The sequence below is a fragment of the Bidens hawaiensis genome, unplaced genomic scaffold (assembly GCF_021521415.1).
Source record: "Bidens hawaiensis isolate Kalapana, Puna unplaced genomic scaffold, B.hawaiensis_p1.1 tig00020921_1, whole genome shotgun sequence".
NCBI lineage: Eukaryota > Viridiplantae > Streptophyta > Magnoliopsida > Asterales > Asteraceae > Bidens > Bidens hawaiensis.
The window spans coordinates 82,501-105,505 of NW_027493231.1; the positions used below are offsets into that span (position 1 = coordinate 82,501).

Below are 23,005 nucleotides of genomic sequence, written 5' to 3' on the forward strand. Positions count from 1 at the left end.
GATGATATCTTGAGCAGTTACATATCCAGGGCCCCTGACACAAATAGACGCCTCACAAGTTCCATAGAGATTACTTCTCAATACGATTTCTTTCAAATTCATTAAAATTTCATGTACTGATTCTTGAATACCCATTATGGTAGAATATTCGTGTGAGATTTTCTCAGATTTTGCGCGTGTGATACATGTTCCTTCGATTTCTCCAAGCAAAGCTCTTCGCATCGCAATGCCTATTGTGTCTGCTTGACCTTTCATAAGTGGAGACAGAATAAAGCGCCCATATAAAAGACGCTTACTGTCTGCTGCTGATTCAACACACTTCCACTGTAGTGTCCGAGTAGATACTGTTATTTTCTCTCGAACCATAATAATATTATTTGATCTGATCATTGAATCATTTATTTCTCTTGTTTCTCTTGCTATTGAAATCTCTTCAATTTTTTTCTACACACGTCTTTTTTTCGGGGGTCTACAACCATTATGTGGCATAGGGGTTACATCCCGTACGAAAGTTAATAGTATACCACTTCTGCGAATAGCTCGTAATGCTGCGTCTCTTCCGAGACCGGGACCTTTAATCATGACTTCTGCTCGTTGCATACCTTGATCTACTACTGCACGAATAGCATTTGCCGCTGCGGTTTGAGCAGCAAACGGCGTCCCTCTTCTTGTACCTTTGAAGCCACAAGTACCAGCAGAGGACCAAGAAACCACTCGCCCTCGTACATCTGTAACAGTCACAATGGTATTATTGAAACTTGCTTGAATATGAATAACCCCCTTTGGTATTTTACGTATACTCTTACGTGAACTAGTACGTCCACGTGAACTCTTTTTCTGTATAGCTTTTGCCATATTTTATCATCTCATAAATTTGAGTCAGAGATATATGGATATATCCATTTCATGTAAAAAAAGATCCCCCTTCTTATTTGTATATTGGGTTTTTAACGAGTCTTATTATCCTTGTCTTTGTTTATGTCTTGGGTTGGAACAAATTACTATAATTCGTCCCCGACGACGGATTAGTCGACATTTTTCACAAATTTTACGAACAGAAGCTCTTATTTTCATATTTGCCACTCCTTACTTTAATTTTGAATCCATTTCTTGGAAGAAAATAAGTTTCTTGAAATTTTCGATTTCAAATCGTATTTCCACGAAAGAAATAGTGAAAACACCTAATCTTTCGAATCTTTGTTGCGGAGTCGATAAATTATACGACCTCTGGTTGAATCATAACGACTTACTTCAATTTTGACTCTATCTCCTGGCAATATTCTTATAAAACTACGTTGGATCTTTCCTGAAACATAACCTAGAATCATATCTTCATTATCTAAACGAACCCGGAACATGCCGTTGCGAAGCGATTCAGTAATTAAACCTTCATGAATCCATTTTTGTTCTTTCATTCCAGGTAAAACCTCCTTGAAGTATCAACTAGTGGAGGAAGAACCCTATTAGACAACCCACCCCTTATCTTTTCTTTTTCACAAAAAAGAAGTTTCCTATTCAATTCGGATATTAGAAAGATTACCATATATAACACAAAATTTCTCCGCCTATTCTTTCTAGTCGAGCCTCTCGGTCTGTCATTATACCCCGAGAGGTAGAAAGAATTACAACTCCCATCCCGCCTAAAATTCTAGGAATTCTTTGATAGTTAGAATAGATTCGGAGACCCGGCCGACTTATCCGTTTTAAATTTAAAAGATTTCGATAAGTACTTTTCCTATTCCTTCTATGTCGTAGGGTTAAAACCAAAAAATATTTGTTGTTTTCTCGATGTTTTCTCACGTTTTCGATAAAACCCTCTCGTAAAAGTATTTTCACAATACTTTGGCTGATATTAGTAGATGCTACTCGAACCAGGCTTTTTCTATACATATCGGCATTTCGTATAGAGGTTATTATGTCAGCAATAGTATCACTACCCATGATTAATTAAAATGATTGGTGCCTCCAAATTTGGATATAATCAACATGCTTTTTTACGTATTTTTTTTTATTTTACGTATTTTTTTTTAGAAATTATGAATATTCATTTTGAAAGGTATATACGTGAGACAAAATCTACTAAATGAATCTTAATCTATTTATTTTAAATACCCTACTGTAACCTATAACCATATCGTGGTCTCGTTTTATAATACCTCGGGAGCTAATGAAACTATTTTAGTAAAATTGAACTGTCTCAATTCTCGGGCAATCGCACCAAAAACTCGAGTTTCTTTTGGATTTCCTTCTTGATCAATCACAACTGCAGCATTGTCATCATATCGTATTATCATACCGTTGTCACGTTTAAGTTCTTTACAAGTACGTACAATTACAGCTCTGACCACTTCTGATCTTTCTAGAGGCATGTTTGGAACTGCGTCTTTGATCACAGCAACAATAACGTCACCAATATGAGCATATCGACGATTGCTAGCTCCTATGATTCGAATACACATCAATTCTCGAGCCCCGCTGTTATCTGCTACATTCAAATGGGTCTGAGGTTGAATCATATCATTTTATTTTATTTATTTTTTTTTTGATCTGTTTTTTACAATACAAAGTTCGAAGAAAAAAAGAAATATTATTTGTTCAAAAAAAGAAACCTGCACCCGCTATTTTTAAGGCCTATTTCTTTCTTATCCCGAAATAATGAATTGAGCTCGTATAGGCATTTTAGACGCTGCTATTGAAATAGCCCTTCTGGCTATATTTTCTGTTACTCCACCCATTTCATAAAGGATTCGACCTGGTTTAACAACAGCTACCCAATATTCGGGAGAGCCTTTACCTGAACCCATAAATGTTTTAGCGGGCCTTACTGTAACTGGTTTATCTGGAAATATACGGACCCATATTTTTCCACCGCGACGTGCATTTCATGTCATTGCTCGTCGACCCGCTTCTATTTGTCTAGATGTGATCCAAGCGGGTTCAAGTGCCTGAAGAGCGTATTTACCAAAACAAATAGTATTACCTCGATAAGACATTCCCTTCATTCTTCCTCTATGTTGTTTACGGAATCTGGTTCTTTTGGGGTTATAGTTGATGGTTTTTTTTGAATTCCATCTCTACTACAGAACCGGACGTGAGAGTTTCTTCTCATCCAGCTCCTCGCGAATAAATCAATTCAAATTCTAGATTTTGAATTCAATTCAGATAGAAAATAATTTGAATTAACTTTAATAATTAATATACTGAATCATGGATTTCATTTAATCTAGATTAAATATATTATTAATTTGTATATCTTGTTTTTATCGATAACTAAATATAAATATATTAAATAACTATTTTTTCTTATATTTATCTATTTTTTATTTATCTATTTTAGAATGTTTTATAATGTTAAAAGAATGTTTTATAATGTTAAAACAAATCTTTCTTTTGTTTTACTCTTTATCGTATTGGATTGACCCAATTTTAGCAATCTAAGAAAATAAAGTTTTCGCGGGCGAATATTTACTCTTTCAATTTCTATTTCAGTTCTCTCATTAGTTCATAATTTTTCCGAATAGATGAATTGGTCTCTGGCCGGTTCCGCCATCCCGATCAATGAATCATTCGAATTCTTTTTCACTAAAATCTTTTGAATTCACAGGTTCCATCGTTCCCATCGCTTCTTAATTAATGGTTAGGTCTGAATTCTACAACGGAGCTATTAGTTTTTGAGTCAATATTCTTAGTCTTTATTGGCTCGAAGCTCTTTATTTTTTGTTCGATGAGCAGATCCATTTAATGATGAATCCGTATTGATGCTTTATTACGCAGATTTTTTCTGAGATGACTCATAGACCTTACATATTGGAATTCTATATCTATATCATCAATATTCTTTATTCTTTTTCTTTCTTTCTCTCATCCTTCCATTTATCCATACCCTTTCTTTTTGATTTCGATTGACAACTTAGAAATTTTTTTAATAAAAAAGATTTCAGTTGCTACAACAATATGACCAATATATCATATCTTGACTGGTTCTTTGGATCCAGATAATACGAACTGATGAGTTGGTTATTACTTCTATAGTTATTTGTTTATACTATGAGGCTGGTTTTTTATACTAACCCTCAAAAAACCAACGAGTCACACACTAAGCATAGCAATTTTATCAAAAGATTCATTGAATTTTTATTAAACTCTATAGAATTATAATTGTTCGTTTTTTTTATTGAACATAAAAAAAAGAATAAACGAATTTATCATTTTTTGTTCCATCGCTGGATAGAATGCAAAGGGAAATAAAGGTTTATTATCCACCTTCTATAAATATCCAAATTTTTATGCCTAATACCCCATAGATTGTTCGAACTGTATATGAACAATAATCAATTTTAGCTCGAATGGGTTGTAGTGGAACCCTACCCTCTCTGATCCATTCAACACGCGCAATTTCTTTTCCGTCGATACGTCCTGCAATTTGCACTTGAATTCCTTTTGTATCTGCTTGTTCAGTTAATTCTATAGCCTTTTCATCGCTTTGCGAAAAGAAACTCTATTTTTTAATTGTCCGGCTATAAATTCTGCAAGAATATTAGGGTTTCCATAATGCTTTTCAATTCGTGTGATAGCAATGTTAAGTTTTCGATTTACAGAATGAAATTCTTTTTGTAAATTCATCTGTAATTCTTCGATTCCTCGGGGTCGACTTTCAATTAATATTTTTGGAAATCCCATATAGATTATGATTTGGATTAGGTCGATTCTTTTTTGAATCTCTATACGTGCAATTCCCTCGACGCCAGAAGATGTTTTCGTATTTTTTTGTACATAATTCTTGATATAATTTCTTATTTTTTGATCTTCTTGCAGACCCTCAGAATAATTTTTTGGTTGTGCGAACCAAAGGGAATGATGACCTTGGATTGTACCAAGTCTGAAACCAATTGGATTTATTTTTTGTCCCATGTTCCCCCATTACTAGTGTATACTTTATAGTGAAAAATACAAGCTTTCCTTTTTGTCGTTACCTCCAAAAGTTTACAACAAAATTACATATTCTAAGCACTGAAATGGTTATTAGTGAAAATTACAAAATTCAAGATCCAAATGTACGATGCAAACAATAAAAATAAGACTCCGAATGTTCATATGGCGCCCAAGACTCCGAAGAGAGAACTTGAGATTAAATAAATATTTTTTTACAAATTGGAAAAAGGTGTAAAGTTTTATCTTAAACAACCATTTATGTAATATACTCGAGCATTCACATTTTATCTATCTATTAAAAATTATGAGTGGGGTTTTTATAATGTAGGGAGTGGTTTAAGATGTTATGAGAGTAGAAGAGAGAATACACTGATTTTTCTTATATATTTGAAAAGTTTGTGTTCATCCTCTATAAATTTTTAATACTTTTTGAAAGTTTTTATGTGTGGAGTGGAGGAGGGTGAAAACGTAATAGTCAAGATATAATTTTTTTTAATTGAGAATTAAATAGAAAACGTAATGAATTTTAGTGTAATTTTGAATTTTATATCTCATAAATAGTTAAGTTGGTTTGACAAAATAACATTTTAAGGTTTAATTTTAAAAAGTTGGGTGCTTGAGATTTGTACCTCTCGTCTTGTCACATTTTTTTTGTCTAACATTAGCTTTCATCAACATTTAACGGGAAGGGCCATCATATGCATTACACATAAAGGTATTTTGATCATTAATAATAAAGATGGGGATGAGGGACATGTTAAGAATGCTTTAAGGGTGTTTGTTAGCGTTACACCATGCCTCGAGTAGGGTCATATACGTAGCCAGTAGCCCGTTTACATAGGTCAAGTGAGCACACAAATTTATTTATCTTTTTCGTTTTTTGCGTCACAGGGGCGGATCTACGTATTCGATTGCGGGTTCACGGGAACCCACTTAGTTTCGGATTTTATATAGTATGCCTATATAAAATATGTAAGTGAACCCATATGTTAATTGTGAGTGAATCTTTAAATAAAGTGTTACTATGGTGTAGTGGTAAACCCCTTGCATTCCTAGCGTGACTACTTGAGTTCGATTTCCTCCTACAGCAGGCATTTTTGTTTTTTTGGTTCTTGTTACTTAATTAGATGCAGCCCTTTATATATTAATGCAACTTAAATCATTGAATTCCATATTATAGTTGAAGTCAATATATTTTCATCATAGGCAATATATACCATGCTAAAGTAAATTATGACCCTTTACATTTTTTATTTAATAATCAGTACCAGATCATCATTTTAACTTGTAAAAGTATACGATGAAACGTGCCGCAAAGCCAAGTAGTTATGAATACTAAGAGATATTTTGTGTTTTTTTAATTTATAATAAGAATGTTTGTTTTTTGTTATTGTGTATTTTTTGTTATGTGGTAACTCTTAACCGAACCAACCCGAACTGTCGAATCGATCTGAATTATCGAGCTAACCCGTACAGTAAACCCACTAAAAAAATTCTTAGATATAAGTTTATTTGTTAAAGAAATATGATCTACTCTAAACTATTCTTAATATAGATGTTAGGATTTAGGAGAGAAAATATTATGTGAAAATGACTTTCACTACTTATGTATACTAACTAAGTAGAGTTAGACTTTGTTGAGTGAGTCATGACGCGTATCATACACGTACGGGAGAGGTGTGAACACCGGTGTCCTAATGAGGCAACGGCAAAAGACAAAAAAAGTTAATATCCATAGTTAGAGATGTTCAACGAAACAGGTTCCTGGAACCGAACCGGTGGACCCGAACCGGACCTGAACCGGTTCCTACCCGTTTTTTGTAGGAACCGGACCCTATCTGATTCAACCCGATGATCCGTGACCGGTTCTTGCATTTCTGAGTGGGGGCGGGTAGGAACCGGAACCGAACCGGAACCGGTTCTGGAACCGAACCATCCGGAACCGATTCCTAACCGGTTCTAGCCGTTGGATCGAATATAGCCGTTGGAAATCGTTTTTTTGGCCGTTTTTTAACCGTTGGGGTCAAAAATAGCCGTTTTTTGGCTCCCCCAAGCACCCCACTACTAGTATAAATAGGTATTTGGTGTCATGGGTTCATCACAACACTCAAAACGCAAACACGAACGCAAAAAAATACAAAAAAACGCTATTACAACGTTTTGAGTTCTCTAATCTCTTGTTTTCTCTTCTTCTATATTCATATTTGTTGTTATGGCTGCCTCACAATCATCGGTTGGTCAAGGTTCCAACGCCGAACCAAGTTTCGTTCGTATTGTACCTCATAATCGTAATCAAGAGATTTGGTGCAATTGGGATTTGGTTGAATTGAGTAACCATTCATTGAAGGCTCGGTGCAAGTTTTGTGGGATTTATTTAAACCCACTTTCGAATTCAAATTTGAAGAAACACATCGAAAAACCGTATTGCAAGGCGTTGAAAAAGAACGTCGATTCGCAACAAACGCAAATGGATAGTGAAGGCGGAATATTTACATACCAAATTGATCGAGTTCAAGATCGTATGGCGAAGTTTGTGATTCAAGAAGCTTTGCCGTTTAGCCACTTCGACAACCCTCGCTTAAACGCCATGATTCGAGATACGCTTCAACCACAATACACTCACGTAAGTCGTCATACTCTTAAACGTTATTGTTTAAAATTGTGGAAGAAGGCCAAAGAGGTACTAATTGCATATTTCGAAAATATAAATACGGGAATAAACTTAACTAGTGATGTTTGGTCGGCTCCACATGGTCTACCCGAATCTTATCTTTGTGTCACCGCTCATTGGGTAGACCCGTCATCGTGGGAAATGATGAAACGCACCATTGCTTTCGAACTCTTTGAGTATCCACATACGGGAGATAAGTTGTTTGAAATTTTATATTATGTTATAAAAACTTATAAACTATAAAATAAAATATTTTCAATGGCATTTGATAACGCTCGAATAATACATCGGCGGTTGATAAATTAAAATTAAAATATACGCCGATTTGCAATGGTGTATTTTTTCACTCAAGGTGTGTTGCACATATCATTAATTTAATCGTGCAAGACGGACTTGCTTCGGATGAGGTTACATCGGTTATAAACGATTTTAGACTAATGATACATGAAGTTTTTAAGAAAAGTAAAAAAAGACAAATGGAATATAGAAAATTTTGTAAAGATACGGGAAGAAAAGCTTTGGGAGCTAATTGGGATGTACCTCATCGATGGAATTCCACTTGCATAATGTTTCAAAGTGCTTTGAAACAAAGAGAAACTTTACAAATGTTTCTTTCTAGTCTTGCCGAGAATGATTTGGCAATCCCCTTTTCAAATGAGAAATGGGAAATTATGACTTATCGACTTTTCTTGAAGTTTTTAAAACATCAACAACGAAACTATCGGGAGCGTATTATCCGACAAGTCCCTTGGTTCTTTCGGAGTTATTTTTAATCGTTAACAATCTTAAAGAATTTGAAAATAAAAGTCCAATGTTTTCAAACATCATATTACCAATGAAGTTTAAATTAAAAAAATACTTTCTTGAATTGCCACCGGTTTTTACTTGCGCCGCCGCTTTAAACCCAATGTTAAATGTTACGGGGGTTGAATGTGTGATAGACGAAATTTTTTCAGCCTTAGATATGCATGAAATTGACCCAAATTTTTCAACAGAGGCAAAAAATGATTTTAACTTGAATTTTAAATTTATGTATGACTTTTATTTAAATAAATATGGGTCAAACATACACATGCATATGTCGGGGGGGTCTTCATCAAGTTCAAGTGCTACTAGAGTACGAGATCCCATGATTAGCCTTATGAACACCGTTCGCAACGTAACGGCTAAAAAACAAAGGGGTAACACCCCTTCAAGCGAACTAGGAAGGTATAGTGCAAATGATTACTCTACCGGTTTATCCGAAGAGGAATATGGCACTTTTGATGTTTTGGCTTGGTGGAAGGTAAAGGAAACCGAGTTTCCGATTCTTGCCACCATGGCCCGTGATTTACTAACCGTCCAAGCTTCTACGGTAGCTTCGGAATCCGCTTTTTCTCTTAGTGGCAGGGTAATATCGGTGAGAAGAACAAGACTAAATTCGGAGTCGGTGGAGATGTGCATTTGCTTAAAGGATCACTTGGACTCAATCGATCGTATTCAACACGTAACCACTCTCGAAGATGAAACACCACTTGATGTTCGAGTGCACGACGAACAAGAAGGCATTTCTACAAGTAATTCCGAGGAAGAAGTCACAACTGATGAATGTTCCCACTGATGAGTATTCCTCATCAGTGGCAACCTTCAGTAGTTGTCATCAGTGGCAGCTTTCCCACTGATTCAACTGATGACTGTTCCCACTGATGAGTATTCCTCATCAGTGGCAGCTTTCCCATTGATGAGTATTCCTCATCAGTGGCAGTCTTCAGTAGTTGTGATCAGTGGCAACCTTCAGTAGTTGTCATCAGTGGCAACCTTCAGTAGTTATCATCAGTGGCAACCTTCAGTAGATGTCAACTTGTCATCAGTGGCAACCTTCAGTAGTTGTCTTCAGTGGCAACCTTCAGTAGTTGTCTTCAGTGGCAAACATCTTCAGTAGTTGTCTTTTCTTCATCAGTTAATTGTTTATTTTTATGTTAATTGTTTTTTTTATTTTTCATGTTATACAAATACGAATCGTAGTTTAGAATCCAAATCGCAAACGAAAAACGAAAAAAAAAAATTTTTTTTACACTGTAACCGGTTGGAACCGGTTACGGTACAGGAACCGGGTTAGGAACCAGTAAGAACCGGTTAGATAGGTTAGGGGTCCGAGGGTGGGAGAACCGGTTCGGTTCCCTAACCGGTTCGAGCCTGGAACTGGTTTAAAAGGGGGTTTTGAATATAGAAACCGGTTAGGAACCGGTTCCGGTTCCTAGTCCCAAACCGTTTTGAACATGCCTATCCATAGTTATGATATCAACTATTCAACTACTTCAATTTGGATTTAAAAATTATTTGAAGTAACTCACATAATCAACAAATTTGCACAAAAGAGTGTACAAATACTTAGAATAATTATGTTAACTATAGAGTAATTATTATTTTATTATAACTTTTGAACTAGAGTAATTATTATTGAATTTATTGTATTATTTTACTTTTATATCATAAGTACTCTAGTTTAAAACTATAATTACTCTAGTTTTTTGTATATTTAATATGTTAATTTAATTTTGTACCGGATCCCACACATTTACTTATAAACTAAATCTACGTCAGGACATCACCATGGAGTTAAAATACTCAAGTAACCTGATAAGCACATTTACCAAACAAAATAATTCATAAATAACAATCGACAAGTGATTTCTTTTGGTAATTATCTATTATCTAATTAGTATAATTGAGAAGTTTGGTGCCACAAACATTTTTCTTAATCTTTTTGTATGTAAGTTATAATTGTGGATGGAAACCATCAGCTAACTCTTTGGTGGCATGGCTTGTGTAGGTTTCTTTAAGTTCAAGTTGTGTTGGGAGTTTCTGCTAGGGTTCGAACTCCCCTCTAGACATAGATATTTGAGGCACATATAAGGCAAAAGCAACCAAATTCATGTAAATTCATTGTGTTATGTTTTCATTCCGGTACCGAAACGGACTTTACGAAAACCGACCGGATGTTCATTTTGTTTGTTGTTTTAGTTTCGGTACCATACTGAACATGACGAAAACCGACCGAATTTGCGCAGCCTTATCGTCTCAACATCCTGACTCGACAACGGTTAGGTTTTACCAACCCTCGAGTTTTATCAACCAACACCACATCATTGGCCCACCTCAATTTCTATAATCTATTTGTTTTATTTTTGGTTTTAGTTCCGATACAATAACATATGCAACTGAAACCGACCGAATTTGTGTCTACTTACCGCCTCAATGCTTCGAATCTACAACGTTTAAATTTTATCACCGTCCACGTTTTACCAACTTGCCTGGCGCAACGCGCCGAGTAAAACTCTAGTCATATATAAAAGCAAAAATCATATTTGGCGGCATTATTGTGAAGGGGCTTCGTCGTCCTTTGACACCATCACCACGTAGAAAACGAGGTTTCGTAGCCCATATCCATAACACGCCAATGTGGTTTAAATTTCCTTTACCGCCACATTATATATATGTATGTATGAGAGAAAGAAGTTGGAAAATGCCCCACCACAAATCACCTATGTCGCCCCGCCTAGCCACACCGCACCAACCCTTGCCGCCCAACTGAAACCGTCCCTCGGCGGTGTTCCAAGGGGTTACCACCCCTTAGCCCTCCTCTTTGACGCCCATAGCATAGGGTAAACAAGAGGATTCCTTCTAATTTAAAAAGCGGGGGGGGGGGGGGGGGGGAAGAGAGCGTTTTCACTTGTATGTTTTACGTACAATGACCATAAACAAGAGTCAAGAATATTAGAACAAAATTTATCCATGATTGGGTATATTTGAAATCCTATGTTTATACATAGACATTTGTATAGTATTGTTTATGGTTAAAAGTAGAGACAAATTGAAACCTTACATATAAAGACAGTAATGTTAAAAAAAGAAAAAGAAAATGTTATATACAAAGAATTATTCGGAATGTATGTAAGAATTTATAATGTTAGTGATTACATATTTTGTTGCAATTTTGTTTATCTCGTATTTATAAACTAGTATACGTGTATTTTATTTCCAAACTCAATCCGTTGCCTTATTCGGCTTTGGTGTTCTGTTATTCATGCCGACATACTTTGCAGTTTGTACTATATCCCTACTTCCAATATTTATAAACACATCCTCAGAAGACAAAACAATAGTACCTACACACTTGCCTCGTGGGACTTCCATCTTTCCCAAAATCTAGCGTTTCATTTCACTCTTAACAATGTCCAAAATCACCACCATCGCCACCGCCACGCGCCGCCCATGGCGTCACTTCTTCGATTACTCGGCCATATCCATACCACCAACTTTCCAAGATGCCTTAGCAAGAATCAAGCAAAATTTAAACTACTTCAGAGTCAACTACGCTATGGTCATGTTACTAATAATATTCCTTAGCCTTATTTACCACCCGGTTTCCATGATAATATTTTTAGTACTATTCGTTGCATGGTTTTATCTTTACTTTAATCGTGATGTGTATAGTCCTGTCATGATATTCAACCGTGTTGTTGATGACCTTGTGGTGTTAATATGTTTAAGTTTGGTAACGGTGGTTGTGTTGGGGTTTAGTAATGTGTGGTTGAATGTGGTGGTATCGGTGAGTATTGGGGCGGTTGTTGTGGGGCTTCATGCCGCGTTTAGGGGTGTTGATGACTTGTTTTTGGATGAACAAGAGGCGGCCGAGGGCGGTTTGCTTTCGGTTGTTGGTGGTGATCCGTAGGTGAATAGAAGGCCTGATTGGTTTTCTTTTCTTGTTGCTTTGATTAAAAATGTTTTGTGGATAGTTATGAAATTGAAATCAACATAGTCAAGCAAAAGGTTGTGATTTTGATGTAGTTTCAAAAGCATAAAGGTTTATCCACTTATTAAATAAGCTAATTACTAATTAATAAACAATAACCTTATCATAACCAGTCGAGCTGAGCCCGAACCTCATATAAAACTTGTTTGATTATTATGCCCATACTTTAACCTTGTGTGGAAGCTCGTTTAGGCCCGCCAAGCCTTGTATTTTTAAGCCTTTTTCCTCTTTTGGTAATTTAGGTATTAATTTCACACTGCACAATCGAGCTCGAGCCACAAACTTAGCTCATTTATAGGTTTTCTCAAAATTTTATAATAATAACGTGTATAAATTAATTGGTAAACAATAAACAAGCGGAGCACGAGACAAGTACGAGCTTGATAAAACAACTCAGGTTCTGAGCTCGAGCTTTGATAAGTACAAATAAGTTGAGCGGAGGCTTGGCTCGGCTCTGCTTGTTTACATACCTATACACAGTGGCCCAACTAGATTGGATTAGCTAACGAGATGAGGATTTGCCTAAATCAATACATTTGGCAACATAAAAGAATGACCCAAATTAACAAGAACACACAATCATGTAAAATAAACCAGTTCTAACAAGTTGTCTAACAAACGATTTCTACATAAAACTTTTGTGAATTTGAAACTGATTTTAAACAAAACTTTTTTGGTAATCATATGTGATTATAAAAATATTGCTATTTTGTTATGAAACATTATATTTATCGTCGCTATCATTAAATGTGTAATTGAAGACTAGAGTTACGTGTGTGAATTGTCGATCAAAAAATCAGAATAAGAAGACGTTAGTATAGCGTTACTCAAAAAAAAAAAAAGTATCTCTATTTTTTATGTTTATTTAACAACATTAAATGATAAATATATATATATATATGTATTTTTTTTTTACTATTTTAGCAATGAAATTGTACTTGTTTAAGCTTTGTCGTTAATTGCAAAATGTCTAAATTTGCACACCATTACCATTACCATACAAATATACAAGTAGAAGCTGCCTCCGTGTTTCGTTGAGGTATTCAACCTCTGTGTGTGGCGCCACACATACATACTCACCATCAACTCAACTGCTTCATCAGGTAATAAAAATCTCTCTTCGATATCTTTTTTTACTTAATTTTCTGTAAATTCTAGTTAACAAATCTCCAATCGAATCATATACCTGCTCCATCCATAAGTTTATTTTCTTCGTCATTTGCATCATATTATTATTATTATTATTATACTTGTTTATAGGTATCAATTCCCCTTTAATTACCGATGTTTGCAGACCTATGTTTAGTTCACACTTTAATCTTAACATTAGTTCTCAATTTAGTCTCCTGTTCAGTAAAATTAGCTAGCTAGTTAGTGCAAATATAGATCAATTTGAAAGAATATGGCCTCTGTTCGTGTCCGTTCATTTAGGTGATCAAAAAAAAATCCCTTGTTCATGTTCCTTCATTTATTAATGACCGAACATAATTGAACTTCCTGCCGAACCGTTCATGAACAGTTCACTGAACATCTGGTTCGTTTACAGCCCTAGACATTATTATGAGATTAGATTGATTGTTGTATTTATCCAATGATCCAACAATAACACGTGTCTTCAACCACAGTAAAAAATGGTTATAGCATCTACTACAATCGGTACTTGTGGCTCAATGGAACCAGCTCCATCTTCATTCAGTCCCAGACATGACTGTGTTTATCTCAAAAGTTTGAGTTCCCAGTGGCTGCAGAAGTCGCCTTGGTGGTTTGGTTCTTCTCGTGAAAATATAGGTAAATTCAATCGTTCTGCTTGCTCAGTGAGAATGATGATTACAAATGATTATGTTGGAAGGAACACCTACAGAGTTAAGAAGGATACTGATGATAAGTTATATAGGAGGCTTGATTCTTGTTTGGTTATTCCTCCACCTAAAGGAAAGAAACCAAAAGCCATTATTAAGTTCCTTGGTGGCGCCTTTATAGGTGCAGTTCCTGAAGTTACCTATAGGTGAGTTGTTTCGATTCTTTAATTTAAAAATTATGGGCTACTTATTTAGATCATATAAAGTTATAAAGTGTGATCTATATATGCAGCTATCTTCTTGGGCTATTGGCAAATGAGGGGTATCTTATTATTTCACTGCCGTATAACGTGACGTTTGATCACTCACAAGCTACTAGAGAAGTCTTTGAGAAGTTTCATTCTTGCTTAAATTCAATACTAACATCGGGATTGCCCGATGATGGCTTGTTAGCATCCAAGCTTGTTGATCTTCCTCTTTATTCTGTTGGTCATAGGTATGCATAGTTCACTTTGAGCTTTTTATCTATAAAATGGTGTTTATGCTCTATATTTTGGTTTCTATATAACGTCACACATTCTCACCAGTATTTTGGATTTATGTGAAAATGTGCAGCAATGGTGCCCTACTTCAAGTACTCACCGGGAGCTATTTTTCAGATAAGCTACCAAAGGTTTGTTTGATGCATTTCTGTTCTTTAAGATTTGTCAAAAAAAATATGAAATTTTCTTGGAAGTTGATGTAAAATTTCTTGTATTGTGGAAGGCTAATGCCATAATATCATACAACAACAGGCCTGCAACAGAGGCGGTACCCTACTTTGAGCAGGTAATGTGATTGGTTCAGGTATAAACTATAAACAGAGTTTATATATATAATAATAAAATAGCTCATTATGATATTTTTCACTTCTGCAGTTAGGTCCTCTAGTAAGTCAGTTGATGCCTGCTGTGGAAGTCTCTCCGGTGTCTTCCATGGCTAAGGGTGCTGCAGGTAGCACACTCTGTTTTTTATCACTCTCATGAATGAAAAAACTTGATACTGTTTTGGTATCACATGTGATTATAAAGATATTGATAATTTGGTATTAATATTTTGGTTTTCATCTTGTTTGTCCTCTTCTAATGAAGATGCATGGAAAGCACTGCTTGATACAGCGGAATCAATGACGCCTAATTATGATCTTGAAGCTAGGGTTTCATTGGACAAATTTGTTGATTAATTGCCTTCAGTTTTTAATCAGGTATGATTGCAGGTGGCTTGTTGTTATCTGTTATTACTTTCTCAAATTAATATTATGGTTTTATCCAACTTTTAAGGTTGCTCAAGGAATATCAGAATTCAAGCCAACACCAACTGAGAACCGTGAATGTTGCAAGAACTCGTATAATGTCAAGAAAACGCTCCTGGTACCTTTTATGCTTCTCTTGGGCTATAAATAAAAAGAGCCATTATATTTTTGTGCTATATAATTGTTAATTCGTTGTTTCAGGTGAAGTTCAATACTGATGCCATTGATGAGACGGATCTTCTTGAGGAGACTTTGAGGCCTCGTGTGGAAGCTATTGGCGGAACACTTGAAAAGGTTTCATTAAGTGGTAACCATATCACACCATGCATCCAGGTCAGCATATTTGTGCATTGTTTTTTACATGGTCTATTAAGGTACTGTTATTAATATCTACTGATAATTTGTGCATGATCAGGAACCAAAACTGCAAGTGGGTGATGTGTACACACCAGCAGACGCGATTGCACAAGGACTCAAGAATCTTTCACTAAACGAGACCAAAGTCGTGGCCAGAACCATTGCAGATTGGTTTAGCAGCATCGGTTAGTGATTGTAAGTGTTAATGTTTAGAAAGATTGAACTTAAGTAGCTTCAGCCAAGTTGTGTGAATATTAACTTGGAAGTTGGAACACACGTGCGTCTACATGTTATAAATTAAATTGCCAGCCACTATACTTCATTTGATTTTGCACATTAGCTGATCGAACCAGCCATTTGTGTTTTCCAGGCTTAGTTGAGATTTAAGGGAAGTCTAAACTCCCTAGCTTCGGCTAATAGTGTCAACGGAGGCCCCATAACAGTCCAATTTTCAGTTTATAACGTCTCAGTTCATTTACATCCATACTTCTAGTTTATCTAACTGATAGTTGACTAAATCCAGCTATGATATATTCCATTAAAAGTTTAGGGACAAACCTAACCCAAAGGTTTAAACATCTGTCAGCTCAGACTTTTATTAAACCGTTATGGGAGACTTTGGGCTAGATAAGATACTCAGGTAGTCAAGTTGAGCTGAATGAAAAAAAGAACGTGTTCGTTTTAGGGTCTTCTCTCAAGTCTGCATCATCAATTCACCTCTCATTAGACCATTACTCTTACCTATGTACAGCTCCAAGATTAGTTGTTACCTTTGAATTTTTATAAGAGTGGGTTTGGTTATTGAGAGATAGGTGTACTCATGCTCACTAGTTGAAGCTACAATATAACAAACTGTATTATTATTGAAAGGAGTTATTGACAACCATCTGGAAATAACAAACAAAATGGTTGTCAAGTTCTATCAAGTTACAATATTTGACAAATGGTTGCTGTCAGAAGTTTCTAACATGCTAACAAAGTTGAACAATTTTGTAGCAATTTTCAGAAGCCGGGATAGATTATTTTAACAATTTCCAATTATAATTTGATCATTTCACTTGATATCTTTTGAAGCGACTTGTTTTTCGCCTGAACCAAGTTGAACTTGTCTATAATAAGAACCCTCTTTAAACCATGACCTAAACCCACCCGTGTTGCAGGACTAGTTAAAAGCGTATAACATTTACAACTGATTTTACTTTGATGTTATAGTGATCAAGGGGTGTCCATTGGGGACCAAAAATAAGCCTCTTTGCCAAGACAACATCCACAGCTTCTACTATGGTGTCACCGATCTTCTGTATAAGAAGCTTCTTTAGTGTGTCCTGCTTTTATATTCGTTCTAGATACACCCGAGACCCCTTGAGTGATATTTGTTGCCAATGGGGAATCCGGATCGCTTAAAAAGTCTTCTTGAGAGATGTCCCCGATTCTTGTTAATATGCTGAATGCCAAGTTTCCAAGAACCCTAGAATAAGCTTCTATGATTGCATGTGCAACATCCTGAAATAAACAAATATTTATTAACTACCTGAATGTAGAACAAATATAGATTTTAAGATTTAACTCACCTTGCCATATTGGATTTTCATGACATCAAGGAACTTGTGAGGGAGGTCTGGATATTGGATTTTAATTTCCCACGCAAGGGTTTTAGCTCGGTTTATTAACACCTCGGTCTTGTCAAGTTCAGAAACGTAATCAGTGCATGACCATGATGTTCTTGCTGGTGACTTACCACTGTCATGTTCCTCAATCTTGTCTTTCCATGCATATATTGCTGCTTTTAATCTGTTAATGGCATCCAGGGCACTGTTTTCAGATTTCAAACTCAGTGAGTTGAGCATGTCACTTGCTGATAAGGTGCCTTTGTTTAGTATCCTGTACAGATCCTCACCAAGGCTTTCCTTTCCTGACTGCAGAAGTGAAAAACAATGAACCAATCATGTTTATTATTTATTACTCAGAATAAGGAAGGTTATAATGTTTCAGCTAGGGGGTGTGCACGGGTCGGTTTAGGACAAATCAAACCAAAAACCAATAACTCAGTTTTTGGAATTTTGAAAACCGTGCGGTTTCTTAGGTTTTTGGTTTTCACAATGGGTTTAGTTTGGCTTCGGTTTTTACGGTATTTACCATTTGTGCTTGAACATTTGGCTTGAGAATATGTCCCAAAAAAATAAATCATCATCATCGTACTCAGTATATCCCACCAATAGCAATGCTATGGTAGGGTCTGAGGAGGGTAAGATGTAGACAGCCTTACCTCTATCCCATAGGGATAGAGAGGCTGCTTCCAGTGAGACCCCCGGCTTGATAGTAGTTTTGAATCAAGCCTTGGACATAAGACACATAACACTCAATCATCGGGACACCGGCTGATTGGTGCATGTGCCCTTGTCTTTCGGCTATCAACGCCACCACATGATGCCTGATTAACCTTCCGCCACTTTTAACGTTATTTTCACGTGATTAGTAAAATAACGTCAAAATTAGTGCAATTTTACTTTTGCCCACCCAAGGGTTCACACATATATACATTATATGTGCGCACCGCAAGCAGGGCGTGTCCCAAAAAAAAAAAAAAAAAAAGTAAAATTTCACACACATATACATTATATGTGCGCACCGCAAGCAGGGCGTGTCCCAAAAAAATAAATATGGTCCTGAAACTTTGGGCCTAATTTTTTTTTTATTAATTGATTTTTACACATTTGAACCTTAAATTTTTAGGACCATACCACTTATTAATTTTTCCCAAGTTACCTAACATTCAAATATAAAAAAAAAATATAGTCCATAGATTGAATAACAAAATTCATTTTTTTTCTTTACCGGCTTGCTTCGTTTTTTTTACGATTCTCGGTACATGCAAAACCAAACTGGAAATTATGTTTTTGAATAAAAAACATTAAACCAAACTGTTGGTTTTGGTTGTGTTCGGTTATATTGGTTACATTTCTGTTATTTCCATTTCCTGCATGCCCCTAGTATCAACAGATACAACTGTTGTGAAAGCGCAACCTACCGGCAGAGTTATATGGCTGTATGACCATTTCAACCCTATCATATTCGAAGAACAAAGAAAGGAATAAACATGATGTTATGGATTTACCTTTGGTATCGCGTCACTGATGACTTTTGGTATCGGCATTTCAAGCAAGATATCCTCATTAATTGATTTGGCAGCTTTAAATATTTGAAGAATCAATTTGGCCTGATTAAGCAGTTTCTTTCTTTGACCATCTGAAAGACCACCGACTGGCACTTGTGGAACCGGAAGCCACCATCGTTTGCTTCTTCCTTCTGCTCGGCTGCCACCTTCATCGTACGAAAACTCCGTCTTGATCATTGAATCCAGTATTTCCTGTCATAATGTTGGTTATGCACACTAAATAACTTTGAACAAATAACCGCATTTTGTTGAAATGGTTTTTAATGAGAGTGACGAGACCACCTACAAGTAGCATGGAGTCTAACTTCTGTAGTGCTGGAAGATTCAAATGAACATCTCCACGGGCCTTTGGTGTCATTACCTCTATTGTCCTGCCATCGGACCCGCGTTGCTTAGCTGGAACTAACTGAATCATGTAGTTGGTTGGAGAAAGTAACCACTCCATCTCTCTTCTCCACTTGTTCTTTTTTTCCTCAGGCAGAGGCTCAAGTTTCCATAGCTCTCCAAAAACGTTTCCTACATTCACATGTGCAAAATATCTTTTAATTGTAATAAAAATAATAATTACATTTTGCTATTTGGAAAATTCTGATTTGATGAACTAATAGATAATGATCAGAGGTGGCAATCGTGTTCGGGAGTCAAACACATCAACCCAAAACCAGACGCACTTAAAACCCAAATTTGACTCGTGTAACCAATTATCTAAACAATTCGAACTTGTCGACGGGTTGTAACCAAGTTGTAAATTGGTTCAATGGTTTATAAACGGGTTGAGCCGTTGTACTAACTAATAAACGAGTTAAACGGGTCGTAAAACAGGTTGGCAGTAAAAACTCGAAATTTTTTGATCTAGTTTTAAACGGGTTGACCCGTAGCTTAAACGAGCTAAATAGGTCAACCTGGCTCGTCTAATTAAAGGGATCTGAACTCAAGTTAGATACTACAATCCAAAGCCTAAATCTTTTGTTATCCTATGAAATTACAATCACTGTTAATAACCAAATGACAATTTTGTGTATAAAATAATATAAACTTCAGTGAATTATAAGCAAAAGTGTCTAAAATAAGGTTAAAAGGGTGCAAATTCTGATAATCCAAACAGTTATAAATATTGTTGAAAAAATACCAGCAAGATTTGTTATGGCGTTGGACAAGGCCAAAGCAGGGGAAACTCCATTACGTCCTCCTGTAGTATCTTCACCCAACAAAAGCTTTGCATATTTTTCCTTCATTACATCAACATCTGAGAATTTTATTATGGCACTATCATCTAAACTGTCCCATTCATGTTCATGTTCATCTCTTTTCGTCGTACTCCACTGAGAAAAAAAGGAACCAGAAGGATTGTTACTAGAACAACAGCTGGAGGGTGACTCAGTTGGACATCCATCTCCTAATTTACTCGCAACACTTTCGTCTTCATGAGAGTTGTTATTAGCATTTTGAATGCAGCTTTCAAGCCCGTCATATGTCATAATTCCTGAACGTTAAACGTAGTCTTTTTAGTCATTTTTATCAAAAACACCCATAAACAATCTTGTACTCCTTTTTTCTATATGTTGGGCTGTTAAAACATTAAACTAAGATTAAAATCAGGTAAATATCAGTTGTCATGAAAAATTAGCGAACGAACCAATTTTATATATTATGTTTTCTAAACGGCTCCTTGCAACCTGAGCCTAATGTTGGTCAAACTAATAATTGTATGCTAAATTTGAGCATTTTAAATTGTTTGCCACATCTTAAATATCTACTTAAAGATACTTGGTTTCTTTTTTATTTATTTTATGTCTCTTATTAACCTGTTGGATCTGAAAGCAGTTAGAGATCCGTGTGTGTAAGAATTTTTTTAATGCGTTATGCATGCTAAAAGCTCTTGGATCTGCAGCACTGGTGAGGAAGACAAGCAATATAATTGTTTTGACTATTTCGCAATTTAAATGACATTAAAATGGCCCTTTCACAGTACCCCTACCCCACAAATAACATTTAATCGGGGTCTTGTAGGTGCCGGGCCAGACTCACCCTTACTCGTAAATGTTAACCTTGAAAACCTTTGGCATTGCTTTAATTTATTGGACTAATAGATACATAGTAGATTAATAATGATACACTTAATTGACATCTAATGCACTCACTAAATGACACCCATTGAAGTATTGAACCTTTTGTCTGACAAAAACGTTACAATAACGAACATAAGATAAAATCATATTTACAAGACGTTGTTACAATATGCTATTATTTATATATATTTATATTTAATTAATTAAAAGGTGTAAAAAGTTCTTATATTTTTTAGTATTTTAATAAAATGTCCTTTTTATTAATATAACTTTTATGTCCCCACCATCATTTATGGGATTGGTTGGGATGTTTGTACTACCATCATACCATGTCACACAACATACCATAACTCAATAAAGGCTCAATATTTGTCCGGGCCAAATTTATAGTTTTAAACTAAAACAAGAATCCTGCCATTTTCTATGGATTCTGTCATGGGACCATATCATGCCAAATTTTATATATCAGCAATCATCACGTTAAGATTTATATGACCAACTGGCTCGACTTGGACTAGCCTAGAGCTTGGCTCGTTTTAGCTTACATGAGCTCGAGCTTGGTTGGTGAATCACCTTTTCAAGCTCGAGCTTGACCGTTTCATATTCATAATTCATTATTTAATTTAATTAATACATATTTACTAACATTTATATAATCTGAGAGAACCTAGACATAGCCTAATGTCACGCACCACCAAATTACCCAATATTTTTCGCGTCATCCGGATCATTCCGGAGCCCTAAAGAAGCATCAAGGGCTGCCCGGAACTCTCCAGAACAGCCCCGAACTTTCAGGACCAGCTTAGCATCTTGGAGATGTTCCAAATTTGCCAACAAAAGCAATGGAAGCTGCTGGAAATGGCCAGAACATACAGCCCAAATCTGGACAGATTGTGAAGCCCTGGAAGGTTCTAGAGAACTCATTAAAGGGCTGGAATATGGCTGCAACTATGCTGGAAAAATCAGACCTAATGCAAGACCCTTCTAGACATTGAAATGTCTAGAAACACAAGATATTTTGGCTATCAAAGAAGTCTCTAGACTAGCCATGATACTTCCTAAAAGGGCTGGATATTTTGTATGGAAAACTCTAGAGAAAGAACTATCTAGACTAGCTAAGTAGTATAAATAGGTAGGATGGGGTCTCATTTGAGATCACCCAAGTCTTGTAACACTCCAAGTATTGTACTCTTATATTCTTAGGAATATAAACCATCTCTCTTGTATACTTGTTTCAAGTATTACAAACATCTTTCTCTTGTTAATATACAAGAACCAATACTCGTGTTTTCACGAACCAACGTTTCTTTCTAAGTCTTCCGCTGCAAAACACTAAAAACCTAACCATTTAGGCTTACTTAGACCAAGTTCTAAGGCCGCAAGAGAGTCAAGAAGATAACTCCGTGACAGTTGGTATCAGAGCCCGTCGATTCATCGGGATGGCATCCGAATCGAAACCCGAAGGAACTGCCCTCGTCGTTGGAGAAGAGACGAAGAAAGGAAAGAAATCCGCAAAGGAACTCATACTAGGCGTAGAGAACCGTGTCGAAGAGGTGGAGACGTCACTGGTGGAATACAAAACCCATGTTGACGCACTCCAAGCAGAATTCGACATATTCAAGGTGCACACCAACGATTCACTACAGAAAGTTGAACCACTAAGTAGTGACGTCGTTGAATTAGAAGAGAACTTCAAAGCTGCCCTCGCAATCATGCGAAACGAAATGAAAGAAATGATTATGCACGAGCTGGGTCAACTCAAAACAAACATGGAGAATATTGAAAAGGAGCTTGGAGTTTGCCATGATTCTTACAAGACTTTACAAGGCGAAGTTAACGTCTTGAAGATGGTCGTAGGAAACGGGGTCGCTGGTACAAGCAATTCCTCTTCCTCAAAGGTCAAAGTTCCCCAACCA

General features: G+C 36.1%; 3 protein-coding genes and 2 pseudogenes across 3 annotated transcripts; 3 read left to right on the plus strand and 2 right to left on the minus strand.

The window, feature by feature from the left end:
• Window positions 1-2,017: 2,017 nt before the first annotated feature.
• LOC143562240 (large ribosomal subunit protein uL14c pseudogene) lies at window positions 2,018-2,804 on the minus strand (annotated as a pseudogene).
• Window positions 2,805-11,797: 8,993 nt separating this feature from the next.
• LOC143562228 (PRA1 family protein E pseudogene) lies at window positions 11,798-12,465 on the plus strand (annotated as a pseudogene).
• A 1,393-nt stretch (window positions 12,466-13,858) lies between these two features.
• On the plus strand, window positions 13,859-16,167 carry LOC143562251 (uncharacterized). The gene is made up of 9 exons (XM_077050112.1): window positions 13,859-14,403; window positions 14,490-14,693; window positions 14,813-14,870; window positions 14,963-15,025; window positions 15,115-15,190; window positions 15,328-15,440; window positions 15,517-15,606; window positions 15,690-15,821; window positions 15,904-16,167. The coding sequence occupies exons 1-6, from the start codon at window positions 14,030-14,032 to the stop codon at window positions 15,417-15,419; spliced, it is 867 nt and encodes a 288-aa protein (XP_076906227.1). The 5' UTR covers window positions 13,859-14,029; the 3' UTR covers window positions 15,420-15,440; window positions 15,517-15,606; window positions 15,690-15,821; window positions 15,904-16,167.
• Window positions 15,443-16,035, plus strand: LOC143562241 (uncharacterized). Its single transcript, XM_077050108.1, has 4 exons — window positions 15,443-15,469; window positions 15,517-15,606; window positions 15,690-15,821; window positions 15,904-16,035. The coding sequence occupies exons 1-4, from the start codon at window positions 15,443-15,445 to the stop codon at window positions 16,033-16,035; spliced, it is 381 nt and encodes a 126-aa protein (XP_076906223.1).
• Window positions 16,168-16,696: 529 nt separating the features above from the next.
• LOC143562229 (rop guanine nucleotide exchange factor 14-like) lies at window positions 16,697-20,543 on the minus strand. Its single transcript, XM_077050101.1, has 5 exons — window positions 20,150-20,543; window positions 19,307-19,536; window positions 18,961-19,212; window positions 17,417-17,761; window positions 16,697-17,348 (listed from the first exon to the last, which is right to left on the minus strand). Exons 1-5 carry the CDS (start codon window positions 20,496-20,498, stop codon window positions 17,133-17,135), a joined length of 1,392 nt encoding a protein of 463 aa, XP_076906216.1. The 5' UTR covers window positions 20,499-20,543; the 3' UTR covers window positions 16,697-17,132.
• Between the last annotated feature and the right edge of the window lie 2,462 nt (window positions 20,544-23,005).

Coding starts and splice junctions, on each gene's coding strand:
- LOC143562241 (XM_077050108.1), top strand. CDS start 15,443: ATGATTGCAGGTGGCTTGTTGTTATCT. Junction 15,470..15,516: donor CAGGTGGCTTGTTGTTATCT/GTTATTACTTTC, acceptor CCAACTTTTAAG/GTTGCTCAAGGAATATCAGA. Junction 15,822..15,903: donor ATATCACACCATGCATCCAG/GTCAGCATATTT, acceptor GTGCATGATCAG/GAACCAAAACTGCAAGTGGG.
- LOC143562251 (XM_077050112.1), top strand. CDS start 14,030: ATGGTTATAGCATCTACTACAATCGGTACTTGTGGCTCAATGGAACCA. Junction 14,694..14,812: donor CTTTATTCTGTTGGTCATAG/GTATGCATAGTT, acceptor GAAAATGTGCAG/CAATGGTGCCCTACTTCAAG. Junction 15,191..15,327: donor CATGGCTAAGGGTGCTGCAG/GTAGCACACTCT, acceptor CTTCTAATGAAG/ATGCATGGAAAGCACTGCTT.
- LOC143562229 (XM_077050101.1), bottom strand. CDS start 20,498: ATGACATATGACGGGCTTGAAAGCTGCATTCAAAATGCTAATAACAAC. Junction 19,213..19,306: donor AGTTAGACTCCATGCTACTT/GTAGGTGGTCTC, acceptor ACATTATGACAG/GAAATACTGGATTCAATGAT. Junction 17,349..17,416: donor TGAAAATCCAATATGGCAAG/GTGAGTTAAATC, acceptor TGTTTATTTCAG/GATGTTGCACATGCAATCAT.